Here is a 16269-nt window from a genome sequence, read left to right on the forward strand (position 1 = left end):
CTTGGTATAATCCACTTTGTGAGAAGATGTATCAAGTTCGAAACTCACGTTATTGTTTATCAACAAAACAAGTGAATCAACTCAAACACAATACGATAAATACGACATGACTTAATTGTCACACTCGTCTTATAGAAGAATATCATCCCAAACTCGTCTTATAGAAGAATATCATCCCAAACAATCAAAAAGAAAATTTTTTCCTTTTATTGAAAACCAGAAACAAACTTGAATTTCACCAATTTCATGGTGGAACTCAAAAAAAATGACCCCCGCTTGCACGAAGAAAAAAAACAAAAAAAAAAAGATAAAGAGCCCGTTGGTCCGCTTAAATTTGAATCACGCAAGCCAAGCCCATCCAAAAACAAGAGAGCGTATCTCAGAAGCTGGTCCAAAGCGTGTGGTGTGGATATAAGTAACCGTATTGGATAACAAAATATGGTAGTGGACTGGTGGTGACAGTGGAAAATGGAGAGAGAAGCCAAATTCAGTTGTAAAATATTTAGCAAAGAGTGTGAACTTTACTAGATTTTGTTTTTTCGTTTGCTCTGATTTTACCAATTACCAGATTAGAAAAGGAAAAAGAGGAACTCTTTCTTTAGGGGTGAGAAAGCAAATGGACCAACCAATTATTCTTGAAAAAACCCAACAGGTGATATCCAGTGTATGTTGATTCTTTTCTGTCCCTCTTTTCCTTATCTATGAGTTTCTTGATTACTTCATGTTAAGAATATATCTATGATTCAATTCTTTGGTTCCATCTTCTTCAATCTGCGTTATCCTTGTTCCTGCTGAAAAATACTGTTTATCCATTTGGTTAGGTTTGTGTGATGAAAATTTAGCCAACCCAGATATTTGATTGTTGTTCTCTGTGCAAAGAGAAGTGAATAGAGGCTTGTATTCAGAATTTCATATTTTGTGGAGAGTATATTTGATTAGGCTTCAGTAGCAAAAGAACTATTTATCTCTGTCCATGGCAGTTCTTGTAAATTCAGTGTATCCTATTGCACACCCATCACCAGAAAGTACTAGAAACAGTTGTAGGTTCTTTTCCCACATCAGGAATCTCCAACCACTTTCGCTCAGCAAGGGATTTTCTAGAGTTTTGGCAACTACCCAGATCACCATTTCTCCAAAGGACACTGTTTTCACCTTACCCAACTGGAGGGCTGCCAAGAATAACAGAAGAAGTAGGGAAGTCAGACTAATTGATGCCTTTCTGCACTTAGAGTCTATGGTAGGGAAGGGCCAAAAGCCTGATGTGGCTCAAGCAACTCAGCTCTTATATGACCTTTGCAAGGCAAATAAGATGAGAAAAGCTGTCAGGGTGATTGAAATGATGGTTTCTGCAGGCATTATACCTGATGCAGCTTCTTATACATTCTTGGTGAATTATTTGTGTAAAAGAGGTAATATTGGGTATGCAATGCAGTTGGTTGAAAAAATGGAGGAGTATGGCTATCCAACCAATACCATTACCTATAATTCGCTTGTTAGAGGGCTTTGTGTGCGTGGAAACTTGAACCAAAGCTTGCAGCTTTTGGATAGACTGATACAGAAGGGGCTGGTCCCAAATGTTTATACCTACTCCTTCTTGCTTGAAGCTGCTTATAAGGAAAGAGGGGTCAATGAAGCCATGAAGCTCCTGCAAGAGATAATTGCTAAAGGTGGAAAGCCTAATTTGGTCAGTTACAATGTTTTGTTAACTGGGTTGTGCAAGGAAGGTAGGACTGACGAGGCTTTGCGGTTCTTCAGGAATTTGCCTTCGATGGGGTTTGATCCGAATGTTGTGAGTTATAACATTGTACTGAGGAGCTTGTGTTATGACGGTAGGTGGGAAGAGGCAAATGAGCTTCTGTCTGAGATGGAAGGTGAGGATCGGTCTCCTTCCATAGTTACATATAATATCTTAATTGGTTCACTTGCACTTCATGGTAGAACTGAACATGCTCTTGAAGTTTTGGATGAAATGGTGAGAGGTCGGTTCAAGCCTACTGCTGCCAGCTACAATCCCATAATTGCTCATCTCTGCAAAGAGAGGAAGGTGGATAGTGTGATTAAGTGTCTAGACCAAATGATTCATCGGCGATGTAATCCTAATGAGGGAACATTCAATGCTATTGCCGTGCTCTGTGAGGAAGGGATGGTGCAAGAGGCATTCTCTATAATTCAGAGCCTTGCTAACAAACAAAAGTGCTCCACCAACGAGTTCTACAAAAATGTAATTACAAGCTTGTCTAGGAAAGGGAACACCTTCCCAGCGTTTCAGATTTTATATGAAATGACCAAGCGTGGTTTCACTCCAGATTCTTATACGTATTCATCCTTGATCAGAGGGTTGTGTTTGGAGGGTATGCTAGATGAGGCCATGGAGATTTTCAAGGTAATGGAAGAAAACAACATTAGGCCTGATACCGACAATTTCAATGCCCTTGTACTTGGCTTCTGCAAATCTCGAAGAACAGATTTGTCCTTGCAGGTTTTCGAGATGATGATCGAGAAAGGGCGTATGCCTAATGAAATGACCTATACCATTCTCGTGGAAGGGATTGCACATGAAGGAGAACTGGAGCTGGCAGCCAAAGTTTTGAAAGAGTTGCACCTGAGACATGTTATGAGTCCGAATACAGTGGAAAGACTTGTTATGCAGTATGACTTTGAGGATTTACCAGTATAGAAATACGGGGGTCAACAAAAAGAAATGCTATTAAAGGAGAGCAATAGCAAGCAAGATTAAAGACCAAGTCATTTCTAGGACCAAGAAGTTTTAGCAACTCAGTTCGAGAAGGCTGTTCAATCATTTGTTTTGTAGACGGACGGATCGATGAGGGAAGGGGGGGGAAATGGATAGAAAAGGCCCTCCTTTGAATATTGATATATTCAGACTTCGGAACTGGGCAAAGAACAAGTTCAAGACAGAAGCTTTGCTCTATACCATTACTTTATTTGGAGAGAACTTGTATTTCAATTTTGTTCTGTAAATTAAGTCTTAACAATTTGTTTTCAGATTTGGTGGTTCAGCTTCTTCCTTAAACTGATGTAAACGCCGTTCTTTTTTTGTGTTCATTGCTAGTCACTTACTCAAAATACATGTATCATTTTTTGGTCTGAAACACGTTAGTGTCAACATATGAATAACAAAACTCAGATTGGTTTCGAACTTTTCCTCGTTTTGTTGCTAGCTTCAGAAATCTTCACGATTACAATCGCTTCAGGAGAGAAATACACATATGGGAAATGTTAGGACTCATCCATGTTTAAGAGGGATGTGCGCACCAGAAGGAAACTTGTACTTCGAGATTAATGCGTGGTTTCAAAGGCCTCCTTGAGATGCGTATTAAAGGTAAGCATATAGTACTTTTCAAGGTAAATACTAATACATAAAACAGAATTGCTCGGGTCAAAGATTTCTCTGTTCATGCCTGCCCTACACATAATTCAGATGATAAAATCATGTCCCATTTTTGCTCAAGCTATCAAATATTCTTGGCGGAGTTGCCCAAAAATTGAGCTGAATTCAGGCTAGTCGGATATACGACCAACCCTAATACCACACCACCTGATACTGACCATTTGAACACAAACAAACAGGGTTTGCAAATCTAGAATTTCATAAAAATACTTGGATTCTTTGTGATGATAATAATGTTTGCCTCATGAACCAAACCATTTCTGCTGCGAAAGGTGACTAGTGATAGAGGAAAGCCATTGTGAGGCGAAAACACAATGGAAAGACTTTCTATGCAGCATCACCAGAGTTTGCATTCGATGCATGGAAAACATTAATGCCCTGCAAAGAGTGATGAAAACAGGCCAGTGACAGGTTCTGCGTTTGGCCAATGAATTAAAGCTTCCTGAGGATCTTGGTTATGGGGGTCTAAACTCTAAATAACTCGTATAATTGGTTCAAAAGTCTAAAATCTAAAGCCTAACATAAGATTGGGTTGATTCTATGATGGGCACAGAAAAATGCAGGGCCACAAGCAGAGCAGAACAAGGCTACAAAAGATCTAAACTTTGACATCTAATATGACAGATGCATACATTATCAAAAATTATCAATTGAAATGCCCATTGCATCATAAAACACAATCAATAAACTTGCATAAACACATCCATACTTAATTATGCAATTAAATGCGGAGTAAAACTTGATAAAACACTTAACATCCACATAATTATAATCCCAAAACTATGAAAACTTAAACACAGATACTCAAGTCATCCTCCACTCTACAAAACTTCACATGGGTAGAAGGTGTTGCAGATGAAGGAGCAACAAGCTGCCTACTTTGATCTCTGTCTCATCTTTCGGCGCTTCCTCTTCAACCTCCTCATGCGCTTCTTCTTCCACTGAAAGAATGCCACCAACAACAACAACAACACAATTCAATCAAAACATCCCATAACAGAACATTCATCAACAGATTTGAAACAATTTTTCCATTGAAGGCCAAATACAAAGAGAACCATCACATTCAAAGTTCAAAAAACAGAGATAAGAAATGGGAATTGAAAATGAAAAAACTTACCTTGGCCCTCATCCTCGCTGAGAAATGCTGCTACTGTGTCTCCAAAACGATGACCCCGACGCCTCCAGAAGATACCACAGGGTTTTTAATGAGTCTGAACCCTAATCGCTGTGCGGCTACTTGTATATATTGACATGGGCCTGGGCTCCCAGAAAGCCCACACACCCATTAATTGTTGGAGGCCCAAAACCCAAACATCAACTATCCCAACTCTCCATCTTCTGTTTGGTAGGCGAGAAAACTTGAAGTGAGGCAGAAAATCAGTCAATCAAACTCACTGAAGCTGATCAAATGGAAAGCAAGGAAACCCAGTTCGAGTCATCTTCAGAGGAGAAGAGTGTGAGTGTGCACGAGACAGAGAATCAGAGTGAGAACGAAAGCCAGAGATTGCAATCGGAGGCTCTGGCAAAAGCACTATCTTCGATGCTCACGACCGTCATTAAAGAGTTCGATTCAAAAGCTCAGCAAACCTCCACAAGCCAAGACCACCTCTCTCAATCGCTCGATCGCCTTACCCGCGGTAACCAAACTGATTTTTTTTTTCTTTTTATATTTTAAAAAATTTTGGTAATTTAATTATATATTTTTTGTTATTTTTGCATTAAATTTAAAAATGAAAAATATTGTGGGCAGAACTTGATAAGTTGCTAGAAGATGCGCCGCTGCCGTTCATAATGCAGCACGCGGCCAAGATTTCTGTCGTTCGAAAGAGAGTTTCGTCGTTGAATTCGGTTTTGAAGTCAGTACAGCGCCGTCTTGACAATATAGACCGCATGCTGTCTGTTGGCGTATCACACCAACATCAACAGCAACAACAACATGGTATATATAAGACTAATATTTTGGTTATGGTTTGACAATGCCGCATGTTGTTTTTTACGAGTTTCTTCAAGTCCTCACTTGAGTTTTGCAGCACTTAACATGTGAATTTTAGGCACACAAGTGGCAAGTCTTGTTGTTCTCTTTCCTTGCAGTGGGAACCTAAGAGTTTCAACTTATCTAGGAGGCCATGCTTTATGGTACAAAATTTTGGTTTTTGTTTAGCAAATTTTGTCTGTGTGTCTACTTGAAATGAGCAAGATGAGATAATTGAGTGGTAATGGAAGTAGAAAAAGCAACTTCTGTGATCTAGCTAACGGTAATGAATGATCTCGCTAGATAGTTAGATTAAGAAATTATTTAGGCAAGTTGATTGGTTTGATTTCAGGTTCATATTTCTACTAGTACAACTTCCAACTTCGGAACCTGGTTTTGACATGGGTCGTTCAAATTACTTATAAAAAGGAACAAAAGAGATATAGGTCTCACCAATCTGTGCTTCTCTCAATTTGTACTTGATTAAATAAATGGTGATTGGAAGTAATTTGCTACTTTCTGGTTGCTATTTATAGTTAAAAGCCATGTCAGTGTATGTTAGAAGAACAAAGTTACATTCTTGATTTCTCACTTTAATAGCTTAATCTGTATACTTAGTTTGCATCTGACCGTCTGACCGTCTGACGGCAAAGTTCCTAATAAAGTTCCCACTGGGAGGAGTTTGTGAATTCAATCTCTTTAAGAAATTAATGTTTTGGCTTGACATTACCAAAAATCGTTGTTAAACTAAGTACATAACTCTTTTGTGTGCGTTTGTATCTGTGTTGTTTGTATAGAAAACTTTGCATGAAACTATTAGTAGGAAGATCTAATGGGATATATGACATTTGAACCATGGGTGGAGAAATACCTTTCAAATAGTAAATATTAGGCTTATGCTTCAAAATTTGTAACCTTGCTCTACTTATGATTTCTTTTTCTTTTCTATTTTTTTTTCTTGGTCGAAGCTCTACTTATGATTGTGACTGACTGGAAAGGTTATACCTGATGTGCAGATAAGGCAACCACAGAACATTCAGGGCTACAGTAATATAGTTTTGTCTTGAAGGTACTACACATTTCTTCTAGAAACTATAAATGTAGAATTCTGAACACAAATTCGTGTTGTATGCCAAGAATCATCAATGAGTTCTAGGTAAACACTGGAATAGGTGAACGGTGACAAATATATTATGTTGACTGCCAGACAGCTCAAACTATACCTCTTGAAAGAACTGATGTAATTTAGTAAAAGATTAGTTTATGTTATTGTTTTTTAGGGCTGCAGACTGACTTATAAAGGAAGTAATGTACTTGTATCTTAGTCCATATCTCAGTTTATGAAGCACTAACTGTTTTTTATGGTTTTCATCTTAATTCCAGTTATCTCCAGAAAGGATCAAGCATAGTATTGGGACTGCACGGGGCAACCTTAGAGTTTTACCTCTGTCAACTACTTGAATAAGAATTTTTCGATCTTGGGAGGAAGCTAGATGAGCTGTCTGAAACCCCACATGGATGCCCTATCGATTGGAACATACACATGACCTGGAAGTAGAGCGTGAGTTCAGAGTTTCGGCATAGTGACGAAGGTGATTATTAGGTTAGGATGGTGGGCTGTGGCTTGAACATTGAGTGGGTATATATCTAGGTTTCAATAGGTTGAATGGTGGTAGTTTGTTGTATAGGTAGCAATGGAAGCTCGCTACGTTGGCACTGTCCCCTCTATCAATTGATTTGATTCAGATACGAGATTTGTTTACTTCATCCTAGGTTTAAAAGATAAAAGCATTCCCACATAAGAGTTATCTCTATGTTTTGACCAAAATTCACGTATTCCTGTCTCATCACAATGATATGTGGATTCACTCATTTTACCGTAAATTTTATAAAATAAAAACTATTTCTAATAAGGTCACATTTTTGTTCATGACAATGTATATGATTTGAGCAACGAGATCCGCTTGAGTAATTTTTCGTCCACTTATATTTTTCCCTTTCCGCCTTTGAAATAGTTTAACAATTGAACCAACATTTCATAAGAAATAAAATAAACAGTACACACCTTAACTAAGGGTGGTGTCACATGTTAATTTCTAAGAATGCAACATTTGATTTAACACAAAGTGGATTATAGGGGAATGTCTTGGTTGAGGGTCGGACCACGTCATTTGTACAACTGCTCTTATAAGCAGGTCGAACCTTAATGGTTGGTCCTGGTACACCACGTGGTTAGTGTACCATCCAATAGATAGAGGACATACGGAATATTTCCAATGCAGCCCGTCACATGTTATAAAAAGAAAAGTAAGAAGTTGGACAAAACTCCACATGTCCTATGTTTATTAAATGGTACACCAGCCACGTGGTGTATCATGAACATATAAAAATTTCTCCCTGCATTAGGGTAGGAGTAGCATGGGCTTGAATGAGACTCCAACTTCCAATACAAACTCTCGTTTACTTGTGAAAACGGTTGTGCGGGTGATGTGGGCCGACCGCCTCACTCAAGACTTTCTCATAAAACAACGGTGGCAGGAAATTTAGTATAATTGCTTATTGCTTCAGTAAAGCCCGTAGTAGAAAAATGTTTGGGCCTTAAAAGATGGTCCACTATTTAAAAGAAGAAAAGAACCCAAACCCTAATCTGAGCCTATAAAAGATGGTCTCTTTTCTCATCTTCTCCGTGTGCTTCTGTATGTGTGTAGTTAGATTGAATGATAATAGTGTTTAGGGTTTAGGGTAACGTTGTAATGTGAGGAAAGTGATGAGAAGTTTTGTCGCCCCAGTCTTACAAGCATCATCCAATTTTTGATGCTTGATGGTGATTGACTCTCTTTCTGATTCCTCTGTTTTCTCTCTCTCTCTCTCTCTCTCTCTCTCTCTCTCAATTTTCTTTTGGTGAAATTTTGAATGCAAATTGTTGAATCTTGGGAAGGAGCAAGAGGGGAGGTGTGATGATGATAATCCATTGAATCATCCTGAAAATCAGAATCTGATTTTGATGACCTATTCTAATCAAATTACATGCACTACCATCTGATCTCTCTCTTGCAGCAGCCCTGCTGTTTTTAAAAACAAAAAATCAATTGTTTTTTGTGTTGTATTTTGGCCCATAGGTATCTGATGTCCAGATTTAAACTTGAATCAATTGGTTTAGTTTTTGTGGCTGGGCATTTCGTAAAAACTTGGGCCAAATTGATTTCAAAAACAGGTCTTGCGACACAGCTTGCTTCTTTCAACCATAAGCATTCTGTTACTTAATCCCTGCTTACATTTTCTTGGATTTTTTTTCTTAATGTACACAAGTAAAAAGATAGTTCCAATCTGAAACCAGATGATTTGAAGAACATACGGACACTCATATTTTGTAATCTGAAATATGATGATTTTGACAACATGAACCCAAAGGACAAGATGAATTCAGAAACAGGTGATAGTTTTTGCCAATGGGGTTTGCAATACAATCAATTGACCAGTTTGTGCATTGCTGCGAAGCTGCCAACCAGAAACGTACTTCCCTGCCCAAAGACGTAACATCTGTTTAAATGTGTCTGTTGGGGTTTTGGATTGTGCTCGGGCAGGCTTGTTTATCATCTAGATTGTACCTGGTTGGGGCAATTAGCCCAGACCCTAGGCCCATACTTTGAAGCATCACTAGACTATATTTTGGATGAAGTTGAAGTATGTCAGTGAGATTCATAGAAGTCAAGCATATCAAAGCAGAGAAAAAAATCAAACAGAGAATCCTGTGTTCGGCAAATCTCAAAACAAAAATGAGAAAGTAAATTAACCAATAAAATGGAACTCGTCGTAAGGAACAACATGTTTTTGAGGACCTTTTCTATTGAAAGGGGCGATAGCATATTAAACTCACACATAAAATACAGATGCTAGAAAATCAAAATCATGTATCAAATCAAAATGTTACTTTATCATGACATATATCTCATACAAAATTTATGATCACTTTAGTTCTCGATTATAAAATAGAAGATGTAAGTGATAATTTCAAAACATCAGTTTCAAAGTTATGTACTCTTTGCCAAAGCTCTAGGATTGTCGACATTTAGTTTTGACAAAAGAGCAGTTGAAGAACATATCATGGCATGTTTTTTCCTACAAATAGAAGATCATCGCAACAATCACTTGTTACCGTTCCACCTTCAAAAATATTTCCGCCTACTTGCCAAGCGCAATTAATGGAGATATGTTTGCATTCAACCAAGGTCTCTGAATTTAATGCCTTTGAGGTTGGAATTGCGATAGAAGGTGCGGGAGAAACTATAATTTCAACACATTTGTCCCAAACTTGTGTACTCTCTGCTAAAGCTCTAGATTTGTCGACAATGGGTTTGGAGGTAAGAACAGAGTTGAAGAACAGATCATGACAAGTTTTGCCTACGGACACAAGTTCATAACAACAACCATCAGTTACAATCCCACCTTCAAAAATGCTTCCACCAACTTCCCGAGCGCAATTATTGGATATATGTTTTTTACATTCATCCAAGGTTTTCAAATTAGATTCCTCTAAAGTTGGAATTGCGAAACTTGTGAAAATCATTCTTGATGGGCTCGCCAAAAGCAAAATGGCCAACATCGAGAACATATTTAGTGCGGCCATAGTGCTTTTTGCTACGAGTTAGTTTTTGTTTTCTTGGGCAAAGGCAAAGAATTCTTTGATGGAGTTGAGTTTAAGAGTTTTTTTTATTTATAAAGGTTTGCAATGATCCAAGTCATTTGGAATTTGAAAACGCCCTAGTACCTCATAAATACGTTTTTAAAAAAATTAATTTCTCTTGATTTTAAAGATGAGAGTTTCTTCAACTTACTTAAGTTACCATATATTTTCAACCAATAACCGCTTGTAATTGAACTTACTAATTGTGTGACATTACTAGTGTTCAATGTTTTACACGCTTGGTTAAAAACTTTGTTGTCCTCGACAATGTTTTTGTACAACAACAACAACATGCACTGTTTAATTAAGGGCCCGTTTAATAACCATTTCAATTTTAGTTTTTAGTTTTTAGTTTTCATTTTTTGTGTTGGAGTATAGAGAAAAAATTGAAAAAATATAAGTGAGAATGAGAGTGGAGATGGGATTGAGAGGAAAGATAAGAGGGGATAATGGGAGAGAAGAGTAACAAAAGTGAAAACCAAACTAATAACTTAAATTTATTTGAAATTGTTTTCACTTGTGTTACTCCTCCTCTTCATCTTCCCTTCTCATCCTTACTCTCAATCTCATCACCCCTATTCTCACTTTCATTTTCCTCTATACTCTAGCACAAAAAATGAAAACTAAGAACTAAAATTGAAATAATAATAGGCTCTAAATTGTTGGTTTCAAATGGTCATTCAAGTGGAAAAGGGCCTTCATCGCTTGTATTAAAAATAATCATCATCATCATCATCATGCCATGCCTTCAAAGTGCCTCTTGGGCCACAAGTAACTATATGAACCCCTCTACACAATGAGGTATAATGAGCCAGTTTCTTAAGTGGTTTTGAAAAATGAAGTTTGGGTGGGATGTGGGTTCTCGATTTAGCCCTAAGCCCATCTCTAGGAGAAATATTTGTATGAAACATGGATAGCACTATTTTGTTATCCTTGATCAATCACAGCATGCCATTTTCACACCCCGGACCTGGGGGTTGGTGGAAACCCCACGTTCGATGCGTGAGAAAATAAAATAAAATAAAAAGAAGCCGAAATATGGGTTTAAAATAAACTTCTCTTATAAAAATAACTCCAAAATCTTACAACTTTACAGGAAATAAATAAAGCTCTATTGCTCTCATCTAATTCAGTCTCAACTGGTTTAGTCTTTGTCTTGCCTACTAATTCATCTGAAAGATTAAACAGGATGAAGGATGAGCAACCACCGCTCAGTAGGGACATGAGACCTTACCACAGTATATTGATATAACTAAGTTAAGTGACATGCAATCGCACAACCAAATATCACATTAATAATAATACATGAATGAATGCTCTTTATCTACTCCCGTTAATTCATATAACTGGACAAGCAGACCAGCACGTCTCATACCATGCTTATACCACTTGGTCCTGAATGCCCATTTATATGAACTAACACCCATTTCAATCATCCCATAATTCCCTTTTTGTTAGTTATCTTGTCTAACTCCCTGTTGCCAGTCCCGAATCACTCAATAAAAATCATGTGCGCTGTGGGATCCATGAGACCTAATACCTGCCAAGAGTTAGACTCAACTACACAAAAGACTATTTCCATTACCCTCTTTTCCATCATTATTTTCTCAATCCAACAACTCCAACCCATTTCCATGACATGATATAATTATGCCTTTCGCATATCCTATATATCTTACAACCATTTAAAATAGCACCAATGCATATATAATTATGCCAACATTGTTCAAATAGTTAAGAGTATGTAAACACCCAATACCAGGAACATTAATCAAACTGTAATATCAAGAACATCCATTATAATATCACACATAATATAGAGCTCACGAAATTTAATTATATCAATCTCCGTAAAGGTCTCAAGAAACCCCCTACCTCGACACCAAAGCTTTTGCTAGAAATATAAGGTGTTTTCCCAATTTTCCACTATATCCACAAACTCGGTCTCCCACCCTTTTTCTTAACAATTCTTCTTCTCTCTAAATTTCTTTCTAATTTCTCATGTTTTGAAACTATAAAGTTACGCTCCTATTTATAGTGGTTATAGGGATAAAATAAACTTCAATATTAAAAGGATAAGAACATTCAAGTTTATCCAAAAGATAAATATCCTAAGAAGATAAGATCATCCAAGTTTATCCAAAAGATAAATATCTTAAAAAGATAATATCGTCCAAGTTTATCCAAATTATAAGTATCTTCTTTTATCCGTTTAAAATACGGGTCTTCACAGCTACGCATGATAAATTTTTCACGTATCAATATGTGATTAATTAGGGATAGCAAAACAGTAATATTCTCGTTTCATACCATTTTTTTCTGCACCCTAGAGGTCTGGCCAATTCATTCCCAGGCTTCAAACCTTACCTTTACAAGTCTATAATGATATCAACGGAGAAAAGGTAATGAAAATACTATATGGAAAATATCACACTCTAATTTATCTTTATTGGAACAAGAAGGGGCCAAAGAAATGTGTTCAATACGACCTTAGCATATCTTACCATATTTTCCAAGACAGTAGACCTTGATATTCGTTTGTCTGACATTATTATACAGTAGTAAAAACGTTTTTTCACCCCTCTATCTCTTTGATATCAAAATTTTCAAGAACAGCAGTAATTGGATGATAAAAAAAGTAAAAGCAGAACAGGGAAGGGAAGGGCAAAAACAAGACAAGGATATTGCCTAATATGGCAAAGAATATAACTTGGTGTACAATTTGAAGAGGGGAAAAAATAATAATTTTGCAGGGTGAAGAGAAAAAGCTTCTGGTTTTTGTGTAAATGGTGGTAAAAATCACGTGATAAATCAGGGGAAAATGACAGCATCAACAGTGGAGGTATTGTTACTTTTCACACTTGAAAACAAAAGGGTTCAAATCAATCCTCTCAAGCCACGCTTAGACATGAATGGCTTGCTGGTGGGGTAAGCCTGACTTGGACAGCAGGGAGGGCCAAGAGGGCATCTGTGAGGCGCTGAGACCCCCTGAGCTTTAAGCCCTACCCCTTCTCTCTCTCTCTCTCTCTCTCTCTCTCTCTCTCTCTCTCTCTCTCATCTTCTTCCCCCAATACAGTCAAAACAGCTACTGCAGCTTTCCCTACCCAGCAGTACAGCAGATTGCAGAATCAGAAAAATCCAGCACACACACATAACTAAATGCAATGCATCAATCATCACTCATCAAGCCATCAAGCCATCAAAGCCATCCATCCATCATCCATCATGCATGTAGATACACACGATACAATTTGACACCAATTGGGTATTGGGGTAAGCTTCAGGTACTAAACAGTGCACCCCCTCCTTTGTGGGGTACACCTAGCTAGAGGGAATTTGTTCTAAGGCATTTAATGGAGTTTAGCCTTTTAGGCATTGAACTTGCTAAACATATTAGGAATGACTATGAATTGCCTTATAAATTGAGGTATGTTACTATTAGTTTGGCGTGTGCAATTACGAATCATGAATGTATGTGAATTATACGGTAAAAGTTCATGTTCATTTACAATAAAGATCTAAGCACGTTTTTACGTGTGACTGACAATAACAAAATTCTTACAAAATAATTGAGGGAGCATGCCTACAATTTTGATCTCTTCCTTAACATAGCAGTGTAGCACATTATGAGGGTGGTGGAGGGAATCATGATCCAAAATGGAGCTCATTGTTATCCTTTTCAGCAAATTTATGGGGACTTTAGAAATTGAGGGCTTCTTCCAAGATCTGATAAAATAAAGTAAAAAAAGTCCCATAATCCATGATGAACTGATCAGGAATGAAACACTGAAATTTTTGTCCTCAGGCATCATGCCAGAAAAAGAAAAAGTTACACAAAAACTATTACAAATTTATCATGTTATGTAACTATAACTATTGCTGCAATTTGTTTGATTTCGAAAAAATGATTCCTTTCTGACCAAAACATTAAAAAAATTAATCATCCCATTTGCATTTGGCCCTTTTTTAGGACAATTTCTTCGCTTTCTCTCCCTCTCAAAGTTGGCTTCAATAGCTTTCCCAATGGCCCCAACTTGACTACAAGGCCAAGGGTGATCCTCAGTCCCCACCCCCTTCCTCACTAGCCTCTTCACTTTATCTGTACTCTCTGACTTCATCATCAAAAGCCTCCTTATCTGAACACATTTTTTTATACCAGAAAAAAAATAATAAAAAAAAATAATAATGTGGGTTCTTTTTCTTCGTTGAGAAAAAAAAATAAATTACCAAACAACAGCACTTCCAGGCACACCTTTTGTTGGCCTGTGTAAGGCTCCTGCTCCCTTTGGGAGTGTGATCAGTCTCACAGATACAAATCATTACTTCAAATCCTGTTTCAAGAATATGACACTACCAAAAAGTTTTAATCAATAAAAAAATAATAATGGTGAATAAAGTATGCATTGTTAATAGTTCTGAATGCCGCCATCTTCTTCTTCTTGTTTTTTTTTTTTGGTTGGATACCAAAACAAAAAACAAACAATATTTCAAGATTATAGGGCATGTGACATTTTTTTTGTGTTGCAGAGACAAAGCATGACAGAATGATAACATTTTATCAAACATGAAAAGGAGAGAGCATAAATAATATCAAAGGAGTTGTCAATAAAATATGAGAAAGCAGTTGGATTCATTCTTTGGCTTTCTTTGAGAACGAATTATCCGACCTATAGCAATCGACTCGAGTGTTTCAAGAAGGTCAATACCTCGTGAAGCAAGCTGGTTGGTAAGTATTTTGCCTCTACTAGCCCTTGTTTGGCTAAGCATCAACCCCTATGAAAACAATTGGACAAGTTGAAGAATAGCTCCAACAAGGCATTTGTAGGGGTTGATTTCATTCCCAATCAGCTGATGACACGTAACATTGACAACCATCCGCCGAGCTAGTTAGCGAGAGCATTTTTGCTCACCACCCTTAATCACTCTAGTTAACTTCGATTTTATAGTCAAATCGTACATAACCTAGTAAAAGTTCCTCCTAATAACTTGCATCTCTCCCCTTAAAACTGTTCAAGGATACAACACAACTTGATGTCTTTTAGTAAAATGAATCTGATTTAATGCTCATTAAATAAAAAATTCAAATTCAATCGAGCTCGCCAAAGTTATCAAAACCGATCGACCAAGTTGGATTGGTTGGTTTGAATGAAGTTTAGATTGGATTTTGAGCATTATTAAGACTATAGAGCTACCCTGGCCTTAGGGCTGAGGGCACCTTTAATTAAGCTAAGCCAAATGGGATGTGAATTATTGACCATTTACCTCATCCAAAAAGTTGTAATAAGTATATAGACACCTAAAGAGTCCACCATTTGTAGGACTGCCCATCTCTAGTTTGAGGAGAACTTAAATATAACGGTGATGTCATTGTGGTAGTATGCCAAACTTACTACGCATTATTATATATAATGGCGGAATTATGAATTTTTTAACAGTTGGGCTAGCTAAAGTTGTTAGCTTAAAATCTAATGATCAATTTTTATTTTTTTTGGTACTTACCATTTCTATAGTCGTTTTATAAGTAAAGGTATACATTAAATCACACTAGTTCATAACTTAATTGACTAATTTTCAATAAATTTTAACATAAAACAAATACATATTAAATGCGACGAAAAAATACTTCAACAATATAATTAAAAGTGTACCTATTCAAGTTGTATCATGCAATCCTTGAGAGAACTGAAATTTTTGTTATTGCAATGTGTATTTTTATTGTTACCCTACAACTAAATTGATAAATAATTAGACTTTTTTGAATTTTAATAGATTAATAAATAGTGGGCTATATTTAAAACAACTTGATTTTTTTTTTTTTCCCCAAAACTTCACTGTGCTATAACCCACCTAAGCCATTGGAGTAGTTCCACTAGTAATCATATCCAAAAGTTAAAATATAGGACAATGAATGATTGATTCAGGATAGCGTCACGGTAATATCCCCGATACATATAAGTTTCTCTCCTAGTAGTGTGAGTGCCCCTAACCAATATTGGTCCCAAGCTAATGAACTGTTCATAACAAAATCCTGCTTAAACATAATGTTTTTGTTTTTGTTTTTTTTGGTGATCGAATTGTTTAAACATGAACTTGTCTTATCATCCAGCCAGGAAAATACAAACTTATATTAAAAATAGAGCAGCAGTCCTGTCCTGTCTGCAAGAAAATAACATCACCTCATGCACTGTACAGTGTTCA

The 16269-nt window shown here is 36.9% G+C and overlaps 2 protein-coding genes and 1 long non-coding RNA gene across 3 annotated transcripts; 2 read left to right on the top strand and 1 right to left on the bottom strand.

The window, feature by feature from the left end:
• Nucleotides 40-3161, top strand: LOC18780353 (pentatricopeptide repeat-containing protein At1g79080, chloroplastic). The gene has a single exon (XM_020563230.1). The coding sequence runs from the start codon at nucleotides 974-976 to the stop codon at nucleotides 2675-2677; it is 1704 nt and encodes a 567-aa protein (XP_020418819.1). The 5' UTR covers nucleotides 40-973; the 3' UTR covers nucleotides 2678-3161.
• Nucleotides 4050-4652, bottom strand: LOC18780652. Its single transcript, XR_002271519.1, has 2 exons — nucleotides 4533-4652; nucleotides 4050-4353 (listed from the first exon to the last, which is right to left on the bottom strand). It is a non-coding gene; the product is annotated as an uncharacterized LOC18780652 (long non-coding RNA).
• On the top strand, nucleotides 4732-7199 carry LOC18780283. The gene is made up of 4 exons (XM_007212139.2): nucleotides 4732-5052; nucleotides 5166-5354; nucleotides 6404-6456; nucleotides 6771-7199. The coding sequence occupies exons 1-3, from the start codon at nucleotides 4824-4826 to the stop codon at nucleotides 6436-6438; spliced, it is 453 nt and encodes a 150-aa protein (XP_007212201.1). The 5' UTR covers nucleotides 4732-4823; the 3' UTR covers nucleotides 6439-6456; nucleotides 6771-7199.

Source organism: Prunus persica, chromosome G4, assembly GCF_000346465.2.
Source record: "Prunus persica cultivar Lovell chromosome G4, Prunus_persica_NCBIv2, whole genome shotgun sequence".
NCBI classification, from domain to species: Eukaryota; Viridiplantae; Streptophyta; class Magnoliopsida; order Rosales; family Rosaceae; genus Prunus; species Prunus persica.

What these genes read in the sequence shown, in the direction of transcription:
- LOC18780353 (XM_020563230.1), top strand. Translation starts at nt 974, where the DNA reads ATGGCAGTTCTTGTAAATTCAGTGTATCCTATTGCACACCCATCACCA.
- LOC18780283 (XM_007212139.2), top strand. Translation starts at nt 4,824, where the DNA reads ATGGAAAGCAAGGAAACCCAGTTCGAGTCATCTTCAGAGGAGAAGAGT. An exon ending in GCTCGATCGCCTTACCCGCG is followed by an intron (nt 5,053 to 5,165) that starts GTAACCAAACTG and finishes TATTGTGGGCAG; the next exon opens with AACTTGATAAGTTGCTAGAA. An exon ending in TCAACAGCAACAACAACATG is followed by an intron (nt 5,355 to 6,403) that starts GTATATATAAGA and finishes CCTGATGTGCAG; the next exon opens with ATAAGGCAACCACAGAACAT.